At 43.5% G+C, this 27,972-nt stretch overlaps 1 protein-coding gene across 1 annotated transcript; it reads right to left on the reverse strand.

Annotated features, from left to right (window-relative positions):
• Nucleotides 1-27,505, reverse strand: LOC106567834 (sodium channel subunit beta-4). The gene is made up of 6 exons (XM_014137608.2): nt 27,215-27,505; nt 26,569-26,900; nt 4,911-5,074; nt 4,476-4,698; nt 4,146-4,275; nt 1-3,957 (listed from the first exon to the last, which is right to left on the reverse strand). The coding sequence occupies exons 2-6, from the start codon at nt 26,669-26,671 to the stop codon at nt 3,861-3,863; spliced, it is 717 nt and encodes a 238-aa protein (XP_013993083.1). The 5' UTR covers nt 26,672-26,900; nt 27,215-27,505; the 3' UTR covers nt 1-3,860.
• Nucleotides 27,506-27,972: the final 467 nt, after the last annotated feature.

A 27,972-nucleotide genomic window follows, 5' to 3' on the forward strand; every position in this document is an offset into this window, starting at 1 on the left:
TTGTATTCAAAAGTTTATTGGATTCTTGTGGCTTTTTATAATAAATAAAATTTGAGCGGATATGCATGATGGAGAGATTACATGGGAGGCATCATTTGAGGGAATAGGAGAAATATGGCTGTACATTCATATTAGTTGGAAGAGGAATATGGGACTAAGGGGTCAGTAATGTCTGGGTACATTATAGATTCAAACATTCTGTTGTCTTAAGTGCAATAATGGATGAGGTCACTATTTCCGCTACTACAACTTGGTACAACAAAGTGTTCTCAGAATTTCCAAACCACAAAGATTGAACTTTTGCTTCACCTATCCAGTTTTCAGTACAGTTGTCAAAATAAAGGGAACAAAGAAGACAGTTGGTACTAGGTCATCCAGAGCTGTGTAAGGGCATTTCAACAGAACATGAGTCACTTTCACAGTTCGGCTTTGTTTAGAGGTTATACATGTAACATTTCCACCTGCAACTAGTGCCAAATGTCAATGGATAGATATCACAAGAATAAAATCTACTTTTTAGAATGCTGCGTGACGCTGCAAATTAGTTGTGTACAACTTCCTGTATTACGATTGGTTCTCGTTTGTGAGGTTGACAACAATAGCAAGAACATTAGCAGTACAAAACTTATTCGTCCTTGTAACAATCTTTTTTGTATTGTGATAAGGTAAGCTGAACTATGTCATTTTTAAGCAGTCTCCTTTAAAAAAAAACATGATGCAATTGGATTTATGGCTTAAATCTTACATGTTGCTCCTTTAAATTACACTGTATATTGCATAGCTCCATAGGTTCCAACATTCAGGAACCTTTGAAGGTCTTTTCACACATCACAACAGACCTAAACTAGACATGAGAAAAGACACCACTATGTGCCTTCCAAACATTGACAAAAGGGCCACATACTGTAGTAACAGAAAAAAGAGGCTAGCTTCCCAGAGTGAGAAGGGGAAGCTTATACATCAGTGCATTACAGGCAAAATAAGTATTCAAATCTGAGCAGCGAGGTCTGCACTATGTACTTCTCCTTTGTACTTAATTGATTGGCCAGAATCTCTTTACAGGTGATTTCACAGGTCTGAACCAGACAGTCTCCGTTTAAAAACAATGAAAACTAGCAGTGCCGCAGCCCAAGGACTGAATACCCTTGCACTATAAGCCTATGTTTCCTCATCTACCCTGGATCAACTCCATTTCCCATATGCCACTTTGATTACTGTTGCTCTTGTCATTTTTATTGCTTAAATTATCACAGTAAAAGGAACTCAAAATGGTTTATTGGAATCCTGCAGTAGCTACAGTATAGTCATGTTGCTGTGATGTCAGGGCAGCTTTGAGAAAGCAAATCCCATTGAGGGAACTGCAGCAGCCTGTCCTACAGTGTGTGGATGTCTTCCTCTCAGTAGTGGTGTTTGTGTTTGCATAGTATCACTGTTATCTTAGGAGAGTATGAATCAGCCAGGGATTCAGTGCCACAAGCTCAAAGCCATGTCCAACCAGAGATAGTACATGTACTACTGTCGATGGCCTAACCATGGTGTCGGTCTGTTCTCATCTAAGACAGCAAAGGTCATTCATTCAACTTTACCCTCATGTTAAATATACATTTAGGTTCATTCACTCACTGCTCCACCGATACAACACATCTGTTTACACACGTCTAGCACAGCCGAAGAATATACATATCTAAGGTAAAGTGCCCAAAATATCCTCCTGCTATTGCTACAAGCCAGTGCATTTATTTGAAGGGCTATGCTATGGGAACAGCAACACCAGGGGTTGTCCACATTAGAAACAGGTTCAGCAAGTGATTGAGGGAGGTATATTTGTTATGTTTATACAATGACAGATTCAGCAAGTTCCTGGACAATGGACATAGACGTGAACTTCTTCCCTGAACATGGTTTTCCCTCAATTCTGTCACACACTGGAAGTATCTTCAAAACAAGACATTGTGTGTTAAAAACACCACTATTGTATCTTGACATTGTAGTTCACTAGCAATGGGTTTCCATAGTAACCCAATGACATTCCATTCCTGATCAGATATGGGTTTCTCAGGGTTATCCCAGTCCATTCCTAATCAGATGTGGGTTTCTCAGGGTTATCCCAGTCCATTCCTGATCAGATGTGGGTTTCTCAAGGTTATCCCAGTCCATTCCTGATCAGATGTGGGTTTCTCAGGGTTATCCCAGTCCATTCCTGATCAGATGTGGGTTTCTCAGGGTTATCCCAGTCCATTCCTGATCAGATGTGGGTTTCTCAGGGTTATCCCAGTCCATTCCTGATCAGATGTGGGTTTCTCAGGGTTATCCCAGTCCATTCCTGATCAGACGTGGGTTTCTCAGGGTTATCCCAGTTTGGCAAAATAATTGGCTGAATATGGGATATTAGTTATGTGTCTATTCTACACTGTCCAGTAAAGATCTGTTCCAGTCTTTCACTCTACCTGCAACTTAACTGCTGCCCCATGCATCTCTTTATGGTATAGTTAGTGGAGGTATCCATAATGACTGTAGCTGATCGATATCTGTTTTTTGCAGATGGTGAATTTGTGTTGAATCATGAGCCATGAATGAACCATCATAAATTCTGCTGAGTACTTATTGCAGTGTGTAAAAACATGAATGTGTGTGAATGTGCTCTGTACAGCAAAGAGAGATCCATTTGTAAATGACTTACTATAAGAAATGTGGCAGATATTTCTGTTGGGGGGGGGTTAATGTTCATGCCAGAAGACCCACTTTACCAAATAGTGTGCATAGCCTTGGCACACTGGATGTAGCAGGGGTTGGCATGATATGAGGAGATTTAGATCCAGGTTCAAAGCAGACAGAACTTACCACATTACATGTGGTTAAATCTTGGATTCCGGAAAGGAACACAAGAGAGAGTACATGTCTATTGTCAAGCATTGTGCCTCTAAATCCGCCCTGGGGTTTCACATGCTTATAAATGCATTAAAAAGGTTATTTGTCTTAAAAGCAGCATTATTAGAGGTTCATTTTTTCTAGGGGGTTGGTTTCAAGGGATTGTCTATAATTTCATTCATCAGCTTGCAGTATTATTCTCTTGCGTTTTTCTGCGTTAGGTAAATGGTTTTGCAGTATTTAGTCTTCCTATCAGCAGAGGAAGATAGAAGCGCTAACAGGCACCAGTGCTTTATATCAAGCAAAGAAAGTGTATTAAGTTCTGAACTGGATCCTTTCTCATGTCTCACCACAGCATCACCCTTTTAAAGACCTTTGTTTCTAAATATTATAAAATAGGCTAAATTAATCACTTTTGGATAGGCAGAGTTAATATCATTGTATTCTATCTAAACAACACTAAACTCAACTCTATGTGAATCAGAGCATTACTGAATAAGCTGAATCTGAAGTGGCAAAATGTCACTGGAAATTGAATTAGACTATGTGTTTCCACAAAACACAATATTTGAATTTGTAGACAGTTTCAGTTAAGCCCAGGGTAGTGCGGTTGGTGAAGAGAGGAGCAGGATCCAGCACAGTTTAAACAACATTATTACATCGCGTTATTCCCTGTCTCAAGCGTATATTCAATTCATCTCTTTTTCTTTTTTTTATTATCATATGAAAAACAGTCCTAGGTTTAAGATTTTTTTTAAACAATATATCAACTTAAACATATGTGGGAGGTTTCCCGGACACAGCCTAAGCTTATTGGACTAACAAACACTTTCAATGAAGACTCTCCATCAGACGTGCTTCTCAGTCCAAAAAACCTGCCCAAGAAACCTGCCCATGGAGTCACATGAGTGCATACACATGTTTGTGCATATAAATATATGCATAGATATAACTGTATATTTATATATGGTTGTACATACATGCAAGTACTCTCATTTCTTCTTTGGTGTCGTTGGTTTCGAAGTTTTGGATCCTGAGACATTGTTTGTTTCATCTGCTGAGGAAGATTGTACAAGGCACTCGATCTTTCTGTGGACGGGAAGAGTAGAGGGGAGAGGAGGGTTAAAAGAGACACCTGCGTTTTCTACGTATTTGATATTGTAGCCCGACTTTATTGATGCTTTGCTACAGTTTGGACGCACCAAGATGAGCTAAAGGTGTTTCTCTGTGTGGATGGCCAGTTGGCTACTCTCTGTGGCCCTATCGGTCTTACTCACTTCTTCTCCTCGATTTTGAAGAGAACGAAGAGGATGAAGTTCTTCACCAGCATGAAAGTCATCAGCAGGGCGATGGCTCCGCCCACTGCAGAAGCAATTATGATGGTGAGAGTGTTGTCCACCACTCGTACTGCCGAGAAGGAACCAGGGAGAGGAGAAGGTGGAGGCTGATCAGACAAACAGTACCTACCTACAGTGCATCGTCTACAGCACAACACATCTAGACGTTGTGGTCCATATAGTATCCGCCCTGCCCATTGGCAGCACCAGAGGACCTACAGTATATGATCTGCCTGCAGTAAAGCAAAGAGAACGCTAGTTAATACTCACACTCGTCCACCACGACAAGGGTAAAGATAGCGCTGTGGTTCTTGCCCTTCTCTTTGGGGTTGCGTCCGAAGCAGGTGTACTGGCCCTCGTCCTCAAAGGTGATGTTCCAAAGCAGGATAGAGATGTTGTTGTGATCACCGGTGCCGATAAACTCCACCCGCTCCCGGTAGATACTCACTGGATGGGGATCCATCCCGTCTAACGGAATCACAGACTCACACACCTGAGAGGACCAGGCAGTCGACAATCATCTGACACTCACAATATCTGACCACAACTCCAATCAAAACACTCACATTAGAGATATCACTTACTGATGCAGAAAAACCATTGGGTCTTCACCACAAATTAGAACACTTGAAAATATGATCTCCCCACACTGACTTTGAATATCCCTGCCGCTATCTGTGTGAGATCTGGGCAGCTCTGACCCACCTTCTGCATAGTGCCGTTGTCGTTGTACTGCCAGTTGAAGTAGAGGTTTTTGATGCCGATACAGCTGGCGTAGGTGCAGGGTAGAAGTACAGTACTGCCGTTCAACGCCTCCAGGAACGGGACCTTCCCTGTGGACATCTCCAGGCCCTGAGCAGACCACACACCTGGGAGGGAGGGGGCAGGGGGAAATTAAAAAGGTAGTACACAATACTACTTAGAAATACAGAAAATGAAAAGACAACACACACCTGAGTGAGAAATGAAAGTACACAGTCTACTCATGTGGTTTCAACATTTCAATGGATACCGTTTCCAGAATTAAATCCTTCCCGAAATATAATCTATTTTACTTAACAAGTGCATAACAAGCCAGCTCCTCTCTTTTACAATCCTGTCAAATTGTGCTGCATTTTGTGTGAGAGAGAGATGTACTCATCCCTGGCCCATTCCCAGGTTACTATAGCTCATCCATTGACATACTGTAGAGCTGTCAAAGAATGAATGATTGACGTCTATTGTAATCCCCTCTACCCCTATCCCTTCTTAACTGATCCTGCCAACTATCAGGGATTTGAAGACTACGGGCTCTATTCAACCTGTATCGCTGAAGGAAATGTAAAAGTAAATTTCCTATTGAGCCGACATCTGCAGCGTTTACCGTGAATGCAGTCTCCGCTAATGAGGGAACATTGCCTTTAAATTTCAATCACGCTGTAACACTGAATAGCAATACGGATTAAATAGAGCCCTACGTCTGACCTAAACTGAGGGTCAATATCATATCTGGTTCTGATGTCTTCCCTTTGACCTTAACCCAGATAGTTGCTGACAAAAGGATAGGAACAGCAAAATATATGAACAATAACCCATTTTACCAATGAAACATACACTTCGTTTTTTTCAATCGCTAATATGCATTGGTCAAAACCGAAGTCACATTGTCAAAACTCTTCACAGTCAGTGAAACAGAAGTGTATGTGGACCAAACTGTGAATCATTTTCATTGCTTTCACACAAAATGCATTCAATAACCACATTCTCCGAAATCAATGAACTTTTTTCTCAATCATACTCCACCACCTGCAAAACAAAACATTTGCAGCACGTTTTCAAATGCTAACACACTGTTTCCAAAACTGTTAAAAACACGATGGCAAATGTCATGCATTTCTGCAGTAACCAGATTGAAATATATAGAACATCTCAGCAGAATATTTAATCATTCCAAAACACAGCTTATTGCAATTTCAGCTGAAAGTCTACCCAAGTGTCCTGTTTTTAGTCTCGTTACCAAAACAGACAAAAGAGGACAGCTTCGGAATGATTTAGTTTGGAAACATGGATCAAGGTAGACAGGTTGGTGGGGAAAGAAGAGTGTCAGGGAGAGGGAGAATGCGTGGAGGACAAAGGAGAGGAAGACCAAGAGCAGTGGTCTCTGATGAGATAAGAGCCACAATTATTGATCATGTTGTTATAAACCATGGTCTCACTTTGAGAGAGGCCGGTTTAAGGGTGCTGTCAAGCCCTGATCTGTTTCACCTGTCCTTGTGCTTGTCTCTACCCCTTCCAGGTGTCGCCCATCTTCCCCACTTATCCTCTGGGTATTTATACCTGTGTTGTCTGTCTGTGCCAATTCGTCTTGTTTGTCAAGTCAACCAGCGGTTTTGTGTCTTAGTGCCTGCTTTACCCAGTCTCTCTTTTTGTCGCCCTCCTGGTTTTGACCCTTGCCTCTCCTGACTCTGAGCCTGCCTGCCTGACCCTGAGCCTGCCTGCCGACCTGTACCTTTGCTCCATCTCTGGATTATTGACCCCTGCCTTCCTTGACCTGTTGTTTGCCTGCCCCTGTTACAGTAAACATCGTTATTTCACACAGTCTGCACTTGGGTCTTACCTTGATACCTGATAGTACGAACTGGACATGACTGACCCAGCAGACTTGAACCAGCTCCACAATGCCATCTCCTCCCAAGGAGCCACAATTGGTAGGCACGAGGAGTTGCTTCGCGGTCTGATGGAAGGGTTCCAGGACGTGGCCTAACGTCACAACCTAGCCTTGAAGGAGCAATTCCGTGGGTTGCCTACAAGACAGCCTACCATGACGGTAACCTCCCAGACCCTCTGTAGCCCGGCTGGTAGCAGCACAATCACCCCGGTTTCCCGGGAACCCCGCTTACATCCCCCAGAGCACTACAATGGAGACTCCAGAATCTGCCGGGCCTTTCTCTCCCAGTGTTCCCTCATTTTCGAACTGCAGCCTTCTTCGTTCCCCTCAAAGATAGCGTACATTATTACGCTGATGTCCAGGAGGGCACTCACCTGGGCCACGGCAGTGTTGGAGCAAGAATCTGCCGTCTGCCTCAGTCTGGAGGTATAGGTGGCGGAGGGGAGAAAAGTTTGAGGCTCCGGTGTCCGGGAGAGAGGCTGACCGGAAGTTACTCCAGCTTCGGCAGGACACCCTCAGTGTGGCAGACTATGCGGTGGAGTTCCACACGCTAGCAGCGGAGGGTGCCTGGAACCCGGAAGCGCTGTTCAACACGTTCCTGCCGGCTTATCGGAGGTGGTAAAGGATGAGCTGGCAGCTACCGACGAATTTCGACTCACTCATCGCTTTTACCATCTGGATCGATGGTCGACTACAGGAACATAGGAGGGAGAAGCGGTCCGATTGGGGTCCCAATCACTCACTCAGGGATCCCAACTTGCAGCTGATGAACTCTGGAACTCTTCGGCGTCTACGTCCCCGAGAGGATCCGCGCTTACCCGAGTCCCTCCAAGAGCCTCCGGAGACTGCCGATTCACCTCTTCCCAAGCCGATGCAGCTCGGCAGACTTGAGACCAGAGTTGTCTGTATTGCGGTACTGCCGGTCATTTTGTGTCTACCTGTTCCTTCAAGAGATCTAGCTCATTCGTTGGAGTGAGTACACTGGTGGGTCTTAAAGATAGTTATTCTACTCTCCTTACTCGCCCCTCTCTCCATGCCACCCTGCTATGGGGTGACCAGTCCAAGTCTCTTGTCATGACGTTGCCCTCTTTGGGTTTTCTATGTACCATCCCCCTACCTCCCCCTACTCATGCCCTGTGAGCGAGGTCGTAAATTCCTAAGAAAATGTTCCGCCTCATGGCCACAGTATACAGAGAGAGTGGGTTTCATAGAAAGAACCCAGGAATTCTTCCACCTCACAGGACTGGAGAACCAAACAACATTTATGTTCTGGAGAAGGTATAAAAGATCGGTGAAGAATCTAGCTACGAACTGGTCCGTTTGGTACAATTTTGTGAAACTCATGAGAGACAATACGGCCACATTACCATGGCTCTGTTTATATCATAGCCTCAGTTGTGAGACTTACGTCTAATGGTTGTATACAATTAATGAATAAGGATAAAGCTATTTGGAATATGTTGGGATGCTTGTAAGATGTTAACCTCTCTAGGCTAGGCGGGTTGAATTCGTCCCACCTACGTAACAGCCACTGCTATCCTGTGGCGCGATTTTCAAAACCTTAAAAATCCTATTACTTCAATTTCTCAAACATATGACTATTTTACAGCCATTTAAAGATAAGACTCTCGTTAATCTAACCACACTGTCCGATTTCAAAAAGGCTTTACAACGAAAGCAAAACATTAGATTATGTCAGCAGAGTACCAAGCCAGAAATAATCAGACACCCATTTTTCAAGCCAGCATATAATGTCACCAAAACCCAGAAGACAGCTAAATGCAGCACTCACCTTTGATGATCTTCATCAGATGACAACCCTAGGACATTATGTTATACAATACATGCATGTTTTGTTCAATCAAGTTCATATTTATATCAAAAACCAGCTTTTTACATTAGCATGTGACGTTCAGAACTAGCATACCCCCCGCAAACTTCCGGGGAATTCGCTAACATTTTACTAAATTACTCACGATAAACGTTCACAAAAAGCATAACAATTATTTTAAGAATTATAGATACAGACCTCCTCTATGCACTCGATATGTCAGATTTTAAAATAGCTTTTTGGTGAAAGCACATTTTGCAATATTCTAAGTACATAGCCCAGGCATCACGGGCTCGCTATTTAGACACCCGGCAAGTTTAGCACTCACCATAATCATATTTACTATTATAAAAATTTCATTACCTTTTGTTGTCTTCGTCAGAATACACACCCAGGACAGCTACTTCAATAACAAATGTTGGTTTGGTCCAAAATAATCCATCGTTATATCCGAATAGCGGCGTTTTGTTCGTGCGTTCCAGACACTATCCGAAATAGTAAAGAAGTGTCACGCGCTTGGCGCAATTCGTGACAATAAAATTCTAAGTATTCCATTACCGTAAATCGAAGCATGTCAACCGCTGTTTAAAATCAATTTTTACGACATTTTTCTCGTAGAAAAGCGATAATATTCCGACAGGGAATCTCCTTTTCGGCAAACAGAGGAAAAAATCCCAAAGGCGGGGGCGGTCGGGGTCACGCGCATAAGCTAGTGTCTCTTGATGGGCCACTTGAGAAAGGCGATAATGTGTTTCAGCCTGGGGCTGGAATGACGACATTCTGTTTTTTCCCGGGCTCTGAGCGCCTATGGACGACGTGGGAAGTGTCACGTTAGAGCAGAGATCCTTAGTAAATGATAGAGATGGAAAAGAAGTTCAACAAATGGTCAGACAGGCCACTTCCTGTAAAGGAATCTCTCAGGTTTTGACCTGCCATTTGAGTTCTGTTATACTCACAGACACCATTCAAACAGTTTTAGAAAATTTAGGGTGTTTTCTATCCATATGTAATAAGTATATGCATATTCTAGTTACTGAGTAGGAGTGGTAACCAGATTAAATCGGGTATGTTTTTTATCCAGCCGTGTCAATGCTGCCCCCTAGCCCTAACAGGTTAACCTGTCTGGGCCAGTGGGACGCTTACGCTTGCGTCCCACCCTAATCAACAGCCAGTGGAATCGCTAAATGCAAAACCTCATAAATGCTATAACTTCAATTTCTCAAACATATGACTATTTTACACCGTTTTATGGATACACCTCTCCTGAATCGAACCACGTTGTCCGATTTCAAATAGGCTTTACAGCAAAAGCAAAACATTAGATTATGTCAGCAGAGTACCCAGCCAGAAATAATCACACAGCCATTTTCAAAGCAACTAGCATGCATCACAAATACCCAAAACACAGCTAAATGCAGCACTAACCTTTGACAACCTTCATCAGATGACACTCCTAGGACATCATATTACACAACACATGCATTTTTTGTTCGATAAAGTTCATATTTATATATAAAAACAGCATTTTACATCGGCGCATGACGTTCAGAAAATCTTTTCCCTCAAATGCTTCCGATGAATCAGCGCTACAATTTACAAAATTACTATTCGAAAACATTGTTAAAATGTAATGTCATTCAAAGACTTATAGATGAACATGTCTTGAATGCCATCTCTTTGCCAGATTTAAAAAGAACTTTACTGGGAAATCACACTTTGCAATAAACAACGTGGTATGCCCAGAAAAAAAGTCTAGGCTATAAATGTTGGAGCCATCTTGGAACGATCAACCATCAAAAATACTATTGTAAATAATCCCTTACCTTTGATTATCTTTATCAGAAGGCACTTCTAGGAATCCCAGGTCCATTACAAATGTAGTTTTGTTCAAAAAAGTGAATAATTTATGTCCCAATAGTGTTAGCGCGCTCCGAAGGCTAGTGAAAATGTACCGTGTGCGTCTGACTTGTCGTCAGGAATGAGCAAAAAAAATATATTTAAGTTCGTTCAAACATGTCAAACGTTGGATAACATAAATCTTTAGGGGCTTTTTCAACCAGGGCTTCAATAATATTCCATTGGGACGGTTGCATTGTCTTTCAAAACGTTTCGAAAAGGGAGAGTACCCATGGGCGCCGACGTCACAATGGTAATGGCCCATCCCCTGTGACCAAGATAAACATCCTCTCTTTCAGTCAATTTTGATAGTAGGAGACTCAAACCACTTTGTAAAGACTGGAGACATCTAGTGGAAGCCATAGGAAGTGCTAAATGATTCACAAGCCCCTGTGTGTTTCAATAGCAAATGTTTGAAGTGATATCCACACATCAGATTCCAGTTTCCTGTCAGGATTTGTCTCAGGGTTTTGACTGCCATATGAGTTCTGTTATACTCACAGACACCATTCAAACAGTTTTAGAAACTTTAGGGTGTTTTCTATCCAAATCAAACAATTATATGCATATTCTAGTTACTGGGCAGGAGTAGTAACCAGATTAAATCGGGTACGTTTTTTTATCCGGCCGTGCAAATACTGCCCCCTATCCCCAACAGGTTAACCTCTTAGGGCTAGGGGGCAGTATTTACACCGCCGGATAAAAAACGTACCCGATTTAATCTGGTTACTACTCCTACCCAGTACTAGAATATGCATATACTTATTAGATATGGATAGAAAACACCCTAAAGTTTCTAAAACTGTTTGAATGGTGTCTGTGAGTATAACAGAACTCATATGGCAGGCAAAAACCTGAGAGATTCCTTTACAGGAAGTGGCCTGTCTGACCATTTATTGGCTTTCTTTGACATCTCTTTCCAAAACAAAGGATCTCTGCGGTAACGTGACACTTCCCACGGCTCCCATAGGCTCTCAGAGCCCGGGAAAAAGCTGAATGTCGTCATTCCAGCCCCAGGCTGAAACACATTATCGCCTTTGTCAAGTGGCCGATCAGGGGACAGTGGGCTTAGGCGCGTGCACTGGTCGCCCCCGTCTCTTTTTTTTCCTCTATTTACCGAAACGCAGATTCCCGGTCGGAATATTATCGCTTTTTTACGAGATAAATTGCATAAAAATTGATTTTAAACAGCGGTTGACATGCTTCGAAGTACGGTAATGGAATATTTAGACATTTTTTGTCACGAAATGCGCCATGCTCGTAACCCTGATTTACCATTTCGGATAGTGTCTAGAACGCACTAACAAAATCCGCTGTTTGGATATAACGATGGATTATTTGGGACCAAACCAACATTTGTTATTGAAGTAGAAGTCCTGGGAGTGCATTCTGACGAAGAACACCAAAGGTAATATCATATTTGTTATAGTAAATCTGATTTTGGTGAAGGCTAAACTTGCTGGGTGTCTAAATAGCTAGCCCTGTGATGCCAAGCTATGTACTCAGAATATTGCAAAATGTGCTTTCACCAAAAAGCTATTTTAAAATCGGACATGTCGAGTGCATAGAGGAGTTCTGTATCTATAATTCTTAAAATAATTGTTATGCTTTTTGTGAACGTTTATCGTGAGTAATTTAGTAAATTGTTAGTAAATTCCCCGGAAGTTTGCTAGTTCTGAACGTCACATGCTAATGTAAAAAGCAGTTTTTTGATATAAATATGAACTTGATTGAACAAAACATGCATGTATTGTATAACATAATGTCCTAGGGTTGTCATCTGATGAAGATCATCAAAGGTTAGTGCTGCATTTAGCTGTGGTTTGGGTTTATGTGACATTATATGCTAGCTTGAAAAATGGGTGTCTGATTATTTCTGGCTGGGTACTCTGCTGACATAATCTAATGTTTTGCTTTCGTTGTAAAGCCTTTTTGAAATCGGACAGTGTGGTTAGATAAAGGAGAGTCTTGTCTTTAAAATGGTGTAAAATAGTTATATGTTTGAGAAATTGAAGTAATAGCATTTTTAAGGTATTTGAATATCGCGCCACGGGATTAGACTGGCTGTTGCGTAGGTGGGACGATTTTGTGCCACCTACCCTAGAGAGGTTAATGTGAGAGAATTGTATTTTCTGTTTAAAGTTTTACCAAGTCATCGGCACGCCTCCATGAACAGACGGGACCTGGCATCATGAGACAGCCTTTTTCTGTCATTCCGAATATAACCTCCACCCAGGGTTTCTATCACCAGACCAGCTTACCTCGAGAACAAGAGGGCCAAGGTTTGACCATGCATTCCTCGTTCTGAACTTTAACCATACCACGTGGTTAAACTCTTAGACTATTGATACCGACAGAATAATAACAAGTCTTTGATATTAATTACTAGTCTGCAGCTAGGAATTCGGTATCATTAAATGTGAAGACCGACGAAAACATCTGTCCTATAACGACATTAATGAATGTCACTTTGAAATATCCAATCTAACAGAGAGAGAGAGAGAGAGAGAGAGAGAGAGAACGCGAGGACAAAACTCTCCAACAGAACCGAACTGTTCAACAAAGATCCCAACGACTCACTGAGCGTAAATATATTGATTGATTGCAATTGTTCCCGAATGAGTGAGCGTTCATGTGCAAAGGATTAGCATTTAAATTGTTAATATTTATCAACTCTGTAGTGCCTTCTCAGCTGACCCACACTCCCCTTTTGTCTAACACGCCGCCATGCCGGTTTAGCCCACTAGGGCACATTCCTTTATCATTTCTTTGTAACGATACCTACTGTTTGTTATGCATTTCTGTGAATTACTTAGATTAGTAAATACATTATTTTAAGACAATTGATGTATGGATGACTCATAGCGAAGACTGGGTTCGTGCAGATAACCAACAATTTACGACGTTTGGAATGAGACTGACGAGGTAAATAACACATCATTAATCAGGAGACTAATCAATCAGATATTATAATATCTGAAAGTTATATTAGGTAAATTATAACTTTGTAATCTGAATATTTTCCTTGGTGCCCCGACCTCCTAGTTAATTACAGTTACATGATTAATCAGTTTAATCGTGTAATAATAATTACAAAGAGTTATTTGATAAACATGTCTTCCGTTTTAATGATGCCAAAGACACGACACTCTCCAGGTACTCATCGACTTGGGGGCCGATGTGAGTCTCATGGATGTTACCCTGGCGTCCGAGCTGGGCATCCCCACTCAACCCCTCCATTCCTATGGGTGTTAGAGCGCTGGACGGGTGCTCTGTAGGCCGGGTCACCCACCAGACAACTCCCGTCAACCTACGAGTGTCGGGGAACCACAGCGAGATGATCCAATTCCTTCTGGTTGAGTCTCCGCAGGTTCCCGTGGTATTGGGATTCTCTTGGCTCCAACGACACAATCCCTCCATTGACTGGGCTACTGGTGCCATCGTGGGCTGGAGTCCGTCCTGCCACACACATTACCTGAAGTCAGTTTTGCCTGCCCCGGGACGTCTTCCTGGTGGGCTTGGAAATTTCCCCGGACCGCTCTGCAGAGTACCAGAACCTCCGGGAGGGGTTCAGTAAGGCCCGGGCCACTTCGCTTCCGCAGCACCGACCGGTATCCAAGAAGGTCAAGCCTGAGGCGCTGGCACGCCGCTATATTTCCACGGCTACACCCCCAGATGCCAAGACCTTTCCCCCCTGCTCCAAGATCATTAGCCCCTCTGCTGTTCGTCCTCTGTAAGCCCCGTACCCTCTGTATTCTTCCTACCATTTGTGTCTAGAGTCAAAACCTTGTCTGACTGACCCTTGTCCTCTGTTTCTAGGCCCATCCCTCCCCCGTGTCATCGATGGCCAGCCAACGTGCACGGTGAGATGCCTCCTTGACCATGTTGTAAACCATGGTCTCTCTTTGAGAGGTCGGTTTAAGGGTGCTGTCAAACCCTGATCTGTTTCACCTGTCCTTGTGCTTTTCTCCACCCCCTCCAGGTGTCGCCCATCTTCCCCACTTATCCTCTGGGTAGTTATACCTGTGTTTTCTGTCTGTCTGTGGCAGGTTGTCTTGTTTGTCAACTCAACCAGCATTTTTGTCTCAGCTCCTGCTTCAAATCAAATTTTATTGGTCACATACACATGGTTAGCAGATGTTAATGCGAGTGTAGCGAAATGCTTGTGCTTCTAGTTCCGACCATGCAGTAATATCTAACAAGTAATTAACAATTTCACAACAACTACCTTATACACAAGTGTAAAGGAATTAATAAGAATATGTACATATAAATATATGGATGAGCGATGGCCGAACGGCATAGGCAAGATGCAATAGATTGTATAGAGTACAGTATATACATATGAGATGAGTAATGTAGGGTATGTAAACATTATATAAAGTGGCATTGTTTAAAGTGACCAGTGATACATTTATTACATACAACTTTTTATTATTAAAGTGGCTAGAGATTTGAGTCAGTATGTTGGCAGCAGCCACTCAATGCTAGTGATGGCTGTTTAACAGTCTGATGGCCTTGAGATAGAAGCTGTTTTTCAGTCTCTCGGTCCCAGCTTTGAGGCACCTATACTGACCTCGCCTTCTGGATGATAACGGGGTGAACAGGCAGTGGCTTGGGTGGTTGTTGTCCTTGATGATCTTTTTGGCCTTCCTGTGACATCGGGTGGTGTAGGTGTCCTGGAGGGCAGGTAATTTGCCCCCGGTGATGCGTTGTGCAGACCTCACTACCCTTTGGAGAGCCTTACGGTTGTGGGCGGAGCAGTTGCCGTACCAGGCGGTGATACAGCCCGACAGGATGCTCCAAATTTCTTCAGCCTCCTGAGGTTGAAGAGGCGCTGTTGCGCTTTCTTCACCACGCTGTCTGTGTCGGTGAACCATTTCAGTTTGTCCGTGATGTGAACGCAGAGGAACTTATAACTTTCTACCTTCTCAACTACTGTCCCGTCGATGTGGATAGGGGGGTGCTCCCTCTGCTGTTTCCTGAAGTCAACGATCATCTCCTTTTGTTGACATTGAGTGCAAGGTTATTTTCCTGACACCACACTCCGAGGGCCCTCACCTCCTCCCTGTAGGCCGTCTCATCGTTGTTGATAATCAAGCCTACCACTGTAGTGTCGTCTGCAAACTTGATGATTGAGTTGGAGGCGTGCATGGCCACGCAGTCATGGGTGAACAGGGAGTACAGGGAAGGGCTGAGAACGCACCCTTGTGGGGCCCTAGTGTTGAGGATCAGCGGGGTGGAGATGTTTCCTACCCTCACCACCTGGGGCAGCCCGTCACAAAGTCCAGGACCCAGTTGCACAGGGCGGGGTCGAGACCCAGGGTCTTGAGCGTAATGGTGAGTTGAGGTGTTAAATGCGGAGCTGTAATCGATGAACAGCATTCTTACATAGGTATTCCTCTTGTCCAGATGGGTTAGGGCAGTGTGCAGTGTGATTGCGATTGCGTCGTCTGTGGACCTATTGGGGCGGTAAGCAAATTGGAGTGGGTCTAGGGTGTCAAGTAGGTTGGAGGTGATATGATCCTTAACGAGTCTCTCAAAGCCCTTCATGATGACGGAAGTGAGTGCTACGGGGCGATAGTCATTCAGCTCGTTACCTTAGCTTTCTTGGGAACAGGAACAATGGTGGCCCTCTTGAAGTATGTGGGAACAGCGGACTGGGATAAGGATTGATTGAATATGTCCGTAAACACAATCAACCAGCTGGTCTGCACATGCTCTGAGGACCCGGCTAGGGATGCCGTCTGGGCCGGCAGCCTTGCGATGGTTAACACATTTAAATGTTTCTCACGTTGGCTGTGGTGAAGGAGAGCCCGCAGGTTTTGGTAGCGGGCCATGTCAGTGGCACTGTATTGTCCTCAAAGCGAGCAAAGAAGTTTAGTTTGTCTGGGAGCAAGACATCGGTGTCCGCAACGGGGTTGGTTTTCTTTTTGTAATCCGTGATTGACTGTAGACCCTGCCATATACTTCTTGTGTCTGAGCCGTTGAATTGCGATTTTACTTTGTCTCTATACTGACGCTTAGCTTGTTTGATTGCCTTGCGGAGGGAATAGCTACACTGTTTGTATTCGGTCATGTTTCTGGTCGCCTTGCCATGATTAAAAGCAGTGGTTCGCGCTTCCAGTTTTGCGCAAATGCTGCCATCAATCCATGGTTTCTGGTTGGGGAAGGTTTTAATAGATGTTGTCTGAGGCTATCTGGAACATATCCCAGTCCACGTGATCGAAGAAATCTTGAAGCGTGGAATCAGATTGGTCGGACCAGCGTTGAACAGACCTGAGTACGGGTGTTTCCTGTTTTAGTTTCTGTCTATAGGCTGGGAGCAACAAAATGGAGTCGTGGTCAGATTTGCCGAATGGAGGGCATTGTATGCTTCGTGGAAGTTAGAGTAGCAATGATCCAGAATTTTGCCAGTCGCGCATTCGATATGCTGATAAAATTTAGGGAGCCTTGTTTTCAGATTAGCCTTGTTAAAATCCCCAGCTACAATAAATGCAGCCTCAGGATATGTGGTTTCCAGTTTACATAGAGTCCAATGAAGTTCTTTCAGGGCCGTCGAGGTGTCTGCTTGGAGTGGATATACACGGCTGTGATTATAATCGAAGAGAATTCTCTTGGTAGATAATGCGGTCGGCATTTGATTGTAAGGAATTCTAAGTCAGGTGAACAAAAGGACTTGAGTTCCTGTATGTTATGATCACACCACGACTTGTTAATCATAAGGCATACACCCCCGCCCTTCTTCTTACTAGAGAGATGTTTGTTTCTGTCGGCGCGATGCGTGAAGAAACCAGGTAGCTGTACTGACTAACGTATCCTGAGTGAGCTATGTTTCCGTGAAACAGAGAATGTTACAATCTCTGTCTCTCTGGGAGGCAACCCTTGCTCGAATTTCATCTATCTTGTTGTCAAGAGACTGGACATTGGCGAGTAGTATACTCGGGAGCAGTGAGCGATGTGCCCGTCTACGGAGCCTGACCAGAAGACCGCTCCGTCTGCGCCATTGTTTTGGGTCACCTACTGGGATCCGATCCATTGTCCTTGGTGGTGGTCCAAACAGAGGATCCGCTTCGGGAAAGTCATATTCCTGGTCGTAATGTTGTTAAGTTGACGTTGCTCTTATATCCAATAGTTCCTCCCGGCTGTATTTAATAAGACTTAAGGTTTCCTGGGGTAACAATGTAACAAATAATACATAAAAAAAAACAATACTGCATAGTTTCCTAAGAACACGAAGTGAGGCGACCATCTCTATCGGTGCCATCACAGTCTGCCCTCCTGCTTTTCCCAGTTTCTCTTTTTTCACCCTCCTGGTTTTGACCCTTGCCTGTCCTGACTCTGAGCCTGCCTGCCTGACCACTCTGCCTGCCCCTGACCCTGAGCCTGCCTGCCGACCTGTACCTTTGCTCCTACTCTGGATTATCGACCCCTGCCTGCCTTGACCTGTCGTTTGCCTGCCCCTGTTACAATAAACATTATTATTTCACACAGTCTGCACTTGGGTCTTACCTTGATACCTGATCTGCAGCGTTCAATAGTTACAAATTTTCCAGCAAAACAGCAGGTGAGATGTGCATCCTTAAATAATAATTTAACTACATATTACAGTACAACATTTTGAAATATGCTGATTGTTGTGCTTTTCAGTAGGATCCAAAAGGTTACCTCCCACAGGAGGGAGAGGCAGAATACTATCAGATGAGCAGGAAATTGCCATTGTTGACATGGTAATTGGCAACGATACAATAAAACTGCGGGAAATTCGGGACAGAGTGCTGGCAGACAATATCACTTTTGGGAATGTGAATACGGTCAGCACAACGACAATTGCAAGAGTCCTAGAGAAACATAAAATAAGGATGAAGCAGTTGTACACTGTACCCTTTGAGAGAAACAGTGAACGTGTGAAAGAACTCTGGTATCAATATGTCCAGGTAAGATGTCTGTTCAATAACCAAAGAGGGTACATACACAGCTATGCATAATGTAAAGTACTGTAAACCTGTGGATTTACTGTATTTTAGAGAGTAATGGAGATGGAAGTCAGGCAAACTTCACATGCATTCTTCGTTGTGGATGAAGCTGGATTCAACCTGGCAAAAACATGCTGCAGAGGAATGAAATTTGATTAAACAGATCAACCGTGGATGTCCCAGGCCAGAGAGGAGCTAACATCACAATATGTGCAGCACTGTCCAATGATGGTTTGCTGTTACACAAACCACTCATTGGCCCCTACAATACAAAGAGGCTCATTTATTTTCTGGATGACCTGAATAATTGACTTGTGCCAGCGGAGGAAAGAAGGGCAAGAAACTCCCCTACCTTCATTGTTGTGTGGGATAATGTGGCATTCCACCAAACTGCTGCAGTCAGACTGGTTTACTGCACATCCCAGGATGTCAGTACTATTCCTGCCTCCATACTCCCCCTTCCTAAACCCCATAGAGGAGTTTCTCTGTGTGGAGGTGGAAGGTTTAAGACCACCATCCACATGACCAGATGTCCTTACTGGATGTCATGAATGCAGGGTGTGGAGACACTTCTCCTGAAGACTGCCAGGGTTAGATTAGACATTCCAGAAGATACTTTCCAAGATCGCCAGAGAAGACACAAGATGTGATGTTGATGAGAACTTGTGGCCAAATGCAGGAGAGAGGGAGAACTAGAACCCTCACAGTACTGTACAATGAGTGATTATACATGTTTTTATTATTATTGCAGCCCTGGAATTTCAGGAATGTTTTTTTTTTCAACTTAAGTAAATTACTATATGCAAAGATATAGAAAAAATAAAGGCTATTGACGCAAATTGCGGCATTTCTTATTCATTCTTGTTACATATACTTTAGTACAGTCAAAGTGAAAAGGTGTTATTCTTATTCTATAATGAAATATTGATTTATGTGAAATCATTCAAAGAGAAAAGTTAATTTATGTAATGCTCCGTGTTAGTGTTTTTAAGGTTAGTGTGTTATGAGTGACAATGTATGCTTTCTGAGTGAGAATTGTTGCCAGTTATGGTCGAACAAGCTTTTTTGAGACATGTACAGTATGAAGTGTTTTGAATTTTGGAGGTGAGATTAACTGTTTGGCCAAGATTCATGTTGGTAATGCAGACTGTAGAGTTTTGAAGTGGCTTCAGTATTGACCGACGCTTCTTAGCAATTGAAAAAAACTGCACGCTTAACTATTGTAGAGAAAATGTGCATATTGCAACAAGTATATACACTTCCGTACTTTCATTTGCATACACATCCGCCACAAACGCACGCACGCTGGCACACACAATTCACAGACCACACACACTTAGGTCTGTAGTACTCTTATGGCACAGACCCCCAGTCTAGATGTAGTGAGAGGGAGGGTGAAAGAGAAGGGGAAAGAAGAGCTATTCCTACATATTACAGATGTAGGATCTTCATTTGATCACCCTGTTGCAGGAGAACTCAAGTTAATGTTACAGTGAAATGCCTTTCTTGCAAGCTCTAAACCCAACAATGTAATACTAAAAATGACATAAGCAGGAAATGTTTAACTTGTGAGGTTTAAAAAAGGCGTCTAAAGTCTGTAATTTCCCCTTTGAAATAAAAGTATCAACCCCTACAAAAATGTCCATTGATTACTATCCACATCATTTACATTTCCTGTTGCTGCAGGATTATTTTCCTGCTATAGAAAACTTGCACAAATTAAGATCCTACATCTGTATGTACAGTTATTGTGTGTGTGTAGTATTTTATTACAGTGTTTGGGATGTTGTGAGGCCATTTAACTCAATGCAGGCTCATTAAACTCAGTAATTAGCAAATTACTTCAGGCTCATCTCCCCTTTAAGGGAATCCAAATAACGCAGGTCCCACCACCTCTTTAACACAATCCAGATAATGCCAACACCAACACTTCTCAAGTGGACCTACAAATGATGGATGCTTAGTCTGGTTACATGCCATCACTGGGACTATACAGTAATGCTGCTCACATACTTTCCCCCTCTGCCCAGTCTGTCCTCTCCTCAAATTCACTAAACAATAGTATTAACTGTCCTGGCTGTCCCTTTCTATCCAATTTTCTCTTGCTCTGTTTGTCCCTTTGCAGCCCCCATTCCTAAACATTTTTCCTCCCTCTCCGTTTTTACATCACACCTCGGCTGTGTGACACATCATCAATAACCGACTCAAGGTCAGGTTTAGACAAGCAGTTTGGGATAATACATGGCTGTAAACTCCAGGGAGGGCTGCACAGGGAGCAAAATGACTCCTTCACTCAGATTCCTTCCCTCTTTTTCGCTCGCTCTCTCACACACACACACACACACACACACACACACACACACACACCTGTCCCAATGCAGCACAGTGATGCTGCAGAAACTCACACACACATCTCAGATTGTTCTGAAATTGTTTCTGTTGTTAGATTAGCATTTTTGCAACATTGTTTTGTTGACATGAGGAATCCAAAGAAATGGCCAAAAGCCATCTCCCACAACCCACGCCAATCCCACCCAAACAAAAATAATATAGTATCAGTTCTCTATGTCTGACAAGTAGTATGGCGCCGCAGTATTGAGAATTGTTTCTTCATCCTCTAATCTATTCCCAATGAATTTGATGTATTTGAAGCTGTTAGGTTTACGTCCCATCCTACATCCTGATATTACTAGGTTTAGATTAGATTTAGTTTGCCTCCCGTGTGGCGCAGCGGTCTAAGGCACTGCATCGTAGTGCTTGAGGCATCACTACAGACCCGGATTCGATCCCAGGCTATGTCAACCGGCCGTGACAGGGAGTTCCATAGGGTGGCGCACAATTGGCCCAGCTTCGTCCGGGTTAGGGGAGGATTTGGCCGGGTGGGCTTTACTTGGCTCATCACGCTCTAGAAACCCTTGTGTGGCAGGAGTTGCAGGCTGACTTCAATCATCAGTTTAACAGTGTTTCCTCCGAAACATTTGTGTGGCTGGCTTCCAGGTGAAGGGGGCGGGTGTTAAGAGGCGAGGTTTAGCGGATCATGTTTCGGAGGACGCATGATTCAACATTTGCCTTTCTCGAGTGCGTTGGGGAGTTGCAGCGATTAGACAAGATCGCAATTGGGGGAAAAAAGCAGGTAAAATACAAAAATAATAATAATAACATTAGAGTTTGTTTAGTAGTGACATCTACAGGGACGCAGATGCTCCAGGCTCCAACAGTGCAGGTACTTTAAAACAAATATATATATATATAACTGAAGCATGCTGACACCTTTACAGGATAAGGAAACTAATATGTAAATTTGTAATTTGGGTGAACTATCCCTTTAACACTGAGGGTGGGGAGGGAACAGCACCATCTAGTGGTTAGAACCTGATAATATCAGGATGTACACTACCATTCAAACGTTTGGGGTCACTTAGAAATGTCCTTGTTTTTGAAAAAGCAAATTTTTTGGTCTATTAAATTAACATAAAATTGAGCAGAAATACAGTGTAGACATTTTTAATGTTGTAAATGACTATTGTAGCTGGAAACGGCTGGCAGCTTCATTAAATAGTACCCGCAAAACACCAGTCTCAACATCAACAGCGAAGAGGCAACTCCGGGATGCTGGCCTTCTAGGCAGAGTTCCTCTGTCCAGTGTCTGTGTTCTTATGCCCATCTTAATCTTTTCTTTTTTATTGGCCAGTCTGAGATATGGCTTTTTCTTTAAAACTCTGCCTAGAAGGCCAGCATCCCGGAGTTGCCTCTTCGCTGTTGACGTTGAGACTGGTGTTTTGCGGGTACTATTTAACGAAGCTGCCAGTTGAGGACTTGTGAGGCATCGGTTTCTCAAACTAGACACTCTAATGTACTTGTCCTCTTGCTCAGTTGTGCACCGGGGCCTCCCACTCCTCTTTCTATTCTGGTTAGAGCTAGTTTGCGCTGTTCTGTGAAGGGACTAGTACACAGCGTTGTACGAGATCTTCAGTTTCTTGGCAATTTCTCGTATGGAATAGCCTTCATTTCTCAAAACAAGAATAGACCGACGCGTTTCAGAAGAAAGTTCTTTGTTTCTGGCCATTTTGAGCCTGTAATCGAACCCAAAAATGCTGATGCTCCAGATACTCAACTAGTCTAAAGAAGGCAAGTTTTATTCCTTCTTTAAAATCAGCACAACAGTTTTCAGCTAACATAATTGCAAAAGGGTTTTCTAATGATCAATTAGCCTTTTAAAATAATAAACTTGGAGTAACTAACAACACGCCATTGGAACACAGGAGTGATGGTTGCTGATAATGGGCCTCTGTACACCTACTGTAACTTCAATGACTAATTTCTCTGAAGGGGGGGGGGGCAACAAATTCACTGAACACATTGCCTAGGATGAAGAAACAATACTCAGAGCTGCAGCTCCATACTACTTGTCAGACAGAGAAATTATTACTGTATACTCATTGTTAGGGTGGGATTGTTGTGGGGTGTGGGGGGTCCGTGGCTAGCTTTTGACAATATCTTTAGATTCCTCATGTTTTACTCATTGTTCGAGTAATGTTAGGTACTATATTTATTGAATATATGAATCCTATACATTTCAATGGCCAATTTGGATGCAATCAATTAGCTTAAATTCTCAGAGTTCAAATTATTTTTCATTAAAATAATGTTGCAGGAATGCTAATCTTATTTGTTTCTAACTACAGAAATTATTTCAGAATAATCAGAGATAGTGGGTGTCATGACTTGCTGAAATGAAACGACCCGCAGATATTCTCTCTCTCTCTCTCTCTCTCTCTCTCTCTCTCTCTCTCTCTCTCTCTCTCTCTCTCTCTCTCTCTCTCTCTCTCTCTCTCTCTCTCTCTCTCTCTCTCTCTCTCTCTCTCTCTCTCTCTCTCTCTCTCTCTCTCTCTCTCTCTCTCTCTCTCTCTCTCTCTCTCTCTCTCTCTCTCTCTCTCTCTCTCTCTGTCTCTCTCTGTGTGTGTGTCACTCTCTCTGTGTCTGTGTCTCTCTCTGTCACACTCTGTCACTCTGTCACTCTGCATTGTGATTCTGCATCTGGTTTTCAACTAGATACCACAGCCACAAAAATCAGATTCCACAGCTTAGTCAAAACTGGCTACAAAAATGTGCTTTTTGGTCTTAATTTAAGGTTATGGTAAGGTTGAAAATCAGATTTTAAAAAGATAAAATTGTAGAAGGAGTTTAGTCATACTTATGACTTTGTGGATGTGGAAACTAGTGACAACCCTGCATCTGTCTGTCTATATATTTTCTCTGCTGTTTGGTGACCATTGATATATAGTTGTAACTGAAGATAGTGCAGGTTCTACAGGATATGGCCATTAACTTTAATGGAAAAATAACAAGGTAAGAGACAAATCCAGTGAGGTTGACATAATCCAGCAAACACTCAGCCTCATAGCCTCATACCAAATCCCAATCAGAGCCAAACCAGGACATCATACTCCAGGACACTTCACATGGTGATTGTCCCAGAAAAATAAAGGCACCCTAACCCTAGACCCTCCTATGGATTCTGTCAGAAGCAGTCTCCACTGGGTTGCTTATGTAATTACTTTGTTTCCAAACTGTCATTTGTAAGGCTCTCCCTTGTGCTAGGCTTCTAACTGGAACAGTGATGCTCTACTTTCTAACCTACATGTGTCTCTTTCAAGAACAATTCTATCATGAAACCTCATAGACCTACCTGTACAACTATACCATCCATAGAACCAGAACTGAGCACACATCATGAACACTATCAACATTTTAGACAAAAATGTTGATAGACCAAGAAAATTGTCTAAACTATGAGCCTACAGTATTTCCTAAATGACCCAGCAATTGTGTGGACATTTAATAGTTTAATTGCAGACACCGAGGCATAATTTGGCTGGAGGGGAGGGACGGGGTGGACTTGTCTTGCAGTCCTGTTGACTCAGAGTGTGAGAACCTCAGAGCCTGAACCGGAGCCTGACTGAGCCTGGCTGAGAGCTCCTGGTCTGTCTAGCTGTTAATAATATGACCATGATATTTCACATAGCAGATGCTGCTGTCTTGATGCCATCCCTCACTTCATCTCAGACCAGTCCCCATTACCCCACTACACTTCCACTGATACCAGCCAACTGCATTGTTACTCTATTAACCTGGGTCTACAGAGGAGCTTCTCATCACACTGAAATGTTGTTAACCGGAATAAAATTGACACAGAGTTAAAAGCTAAAGAAAAATCAATACAGTAACTCAATGTTGCACAGAAGCTCTTGGTTTTGTGTTTACTGTAAAGGCAAAATAAAATGTGTTAAACTGGTAATGTCTGATATCAATAAAGTACTTACAGTGCATTCAGAAAGTATTCAGACCCCTTGACTTTTTCCAAATTTTTTACCCTTACAGCCTTATTCTAAAATTATTTAAATAGTTTTTTCCCCCTCATCTATCTACACCCAATACCCCATAATGACAAAGCAAAAACTGTTTTTTAGAATGTTTTGCAAACGTATAAGAAATAAAAATCTGAAATATTACATTTACATAAGTATTCAGACCCCTTACTCAGTACTTTGTTGAAGCACCTTTGGCAGCGATTACAGCCTCGAGTCTTCTTGGGTATGAAGCTACAAGCTTGCCACACCTGTATTTGGGGAGTTTCTCCCATTCTTCACTGCAGATCCTCTCAAGCTCTGTCATGTTGGATGGGGAGCTTTGCTGCACAGCTATTTTCAAGTACCTCCAGAGATGTTCGATCAGGTTCAAGTCCGGGCTCTGGCTGGGCCATTCAAGGACATTCAGAGACGTGTCCCGAAGCCACTCCTGTGTTGTGTTGGCTGTGTGCTTAGTGTCGTTGTCCTGTTGGAAGGTGAACCTTCGCCCCAGTCCGAGGTCCTGAGCGCTCAGGAGCAGGTTTTCATCAAGGATCTCTGTACTTTGCTCTGTTCATCTTTCCCTCGATTCCAGTCCCTGCCACTGAAAAACATCCTCACAACATGATGCTGCCACCACCATGCTTCACAGTAGGGATGGTGTCGACACAATCCTGTCGTGGAGCTCTACGGACAATTCCTTCAACCTCATGGCTTGGTTTTTGCTCTGACATGCATTGTCAACTGTGGGACCTTATATAGACAGGTGTGTGCCTTTCCAAATCATGTCCAATCCATTTAATTTACCACAGGTGGACTCCAATCAAGTTGTAGACACATCAAGGATGATCAATGGAAACAGAATGCACCGGAGCTCATAGCAAACGGTCTGAATACTTATGTAAATAAGGTATCTGTTTTTTATTTGTAATAGATTTGCACACAAAAAAAACCTGTTTCCGCTTTGTCATTATGGGTTATTGTGTGTAGATGGATGAAGAAAAAAAATGTATTTAACCCATTTTAGAATAAGGCTGTAACGTTACAAAATGTGGAAAAAGTCAAGGGGTCTGAATACTTCCCGAATGCACTATATATTATTTTAGTCCTTTTAATTCTTATGAATACTATTGCTATGATAGAATGCTTGTGCAATAGGCTGCCACTGATAGGTCCTGCATAATAATACTCTGGATGACGTATTTAGTGACAAACCTCTGAACTCGGATTCAGGTTATGTACACTGAGATGATAAAAATCACCATTCTATATGGTGACGTATGCTTAGTTATCCATCAAACATACTTCAGCATGCAAACTGACAGCAGTTTCTAGCCACCACACAAATGAAACTGATAACATTTCACCAATCAATCCACACAATGAAAAGCCAACTGCCACAATGTTGCCTACCATTCTGAAGTGAGAGCAAGATTTTAACTGTAATGAGTCTATTCTATGGAACTGGAGAATCTGCAAAATGACATCCGATCGCAAATGCAGTAAATGTTTCATAGCACACTACAGGGCAGTTGGGGTTGCGGAATTGGGGAAATTGTTAAAACTTTACTCAACAGAAAGAGAGCGAGGACAACCTGGGAGTGAGAGATGCAGAGAGGGATTGGATGAAAGAGAAGTAATATATGACTGAGACAGAAAGTCTTACTGAGCAGCAAAGTGATGATCAGGCTGGTCCAGGGCCAGGTGGTGTGTGAGGACAACAGATACTTGGACCTGGGCTCCTCAGGCCCATTCCCCTGAACCTCCATGGCACTATGATCCCGTCCAAAACACCCCCTGCTGTGGGATCCAGCCCAGGGTCCGTTGGGCTGGAGTTATCCCCTCAGAAACTGGTCAGGTCTGTGTAAACCTGAATCCCCCTGGTCTGGTTGTTTGTTGTGCCTGGGCGACTGATCTGGTCCCAACCGAGGCACCACGTCCCACTGTGTTGTTATCCAGTCCTGGTAGCGGTGCGTCTGCCTGCCAGCCCCGACACTCCTGTTATAAAGACTGTAGGTTAGACAGAGGGCGAGCAGGAGGGGAGAAAGAGGGAGCATGTGGGGGGGGGGGTAAGGGAAGAGGGTACAGACTTAAAAACAAACTCAAGACGAACTAAGTCAATCAGCTATAATCCTTCAGTAAGAGAGCACTCCTAAACTGAGAGAAAGACGAGCAGAAATAGTGAGGATTTATTAAGAGATAGAGAGAAGAGACACGAGAGGGACAGAGAGAGAGGAAGAGAGGAGAGAGAGAGGAGAGAGTAAAGGGGATGTAAAACAGTGTACGCAGTGTGAGACAGTACTGCACCGTACCTCTTCCTGTGGCTGTGTTCCCTGAGAAGCCGGACCAGCAGGCTGACTACACAGCACAGCTGAGTCAGAACACACGGCAGAGCAGAGGAGCTGAGCCAGGGGAGAATCACTGCGCACAGCCAGTCAGGGTGCAGTCAAGGAGATTCCACCAGCCAGCGATTCCTCTGCAGAGAAAGGCACGATGCAGTCCCAGTCAGAGAGAGAGGGAGAGAGAGAGAGCAAGCGAGAAGAGAAAGAAGAGAGAGAGAGAGCAAGCGAGAGAGAGAAAGGAGAGAGAGAGAGCAAGCGAGGAGAGAGAGAGAGAGAGAGAGAGAGAGAGAGAGAGAGAGAGAGAGAATGGACAGGAGGAGTGCTGCTGCAGTAACCCTGGTGGCTGGTGGTTCGGACGGTCCTTTCTCTTCTTCCTGGATAGCAGAGCCCCAGTTTCTTCTTCCCTTTCTTTGCCTGCAAGCCTGCCCCTCTGGCTCGCTCTCAACTTTCCCCTGCACCCTCTCTCATTGCTCAGTGCCTGCCTGTCCCTCTCTCTTTCTCTCCCTCCCTCCCCCACCCTCTCTCTCTTTCTTAGCCTTCTCCTCCTCTTTACCCCCCTCCCTGTCTGCCTTCCTCTCTCTCTCTCCCCCCTCCCCTCTCCTGACTGTGAATGCAGACGCAGGCACTTTTGCCATAGTGCTTGTGGAGATCAGAGAAAGTTCTGCAGTGCAGGTTGGAGGGGGTTCTGTAACAGAGCGCCAGGGACACGCCAGCCTCTACGCACTACC

This window comes from Salmo salar, chromosome ssa13, assembly GCF_905237065.1.
Source record: "Salmo salar chromosome ssa13, Ssal_v3.1, whole genome shotgun sequence".
Taxonomy (NCBI): Eukaryota; Metazoa; Chordata; class Actinopteri; order Salmoniformes; family Salmonidae; genus Salmo; species Salmo salar.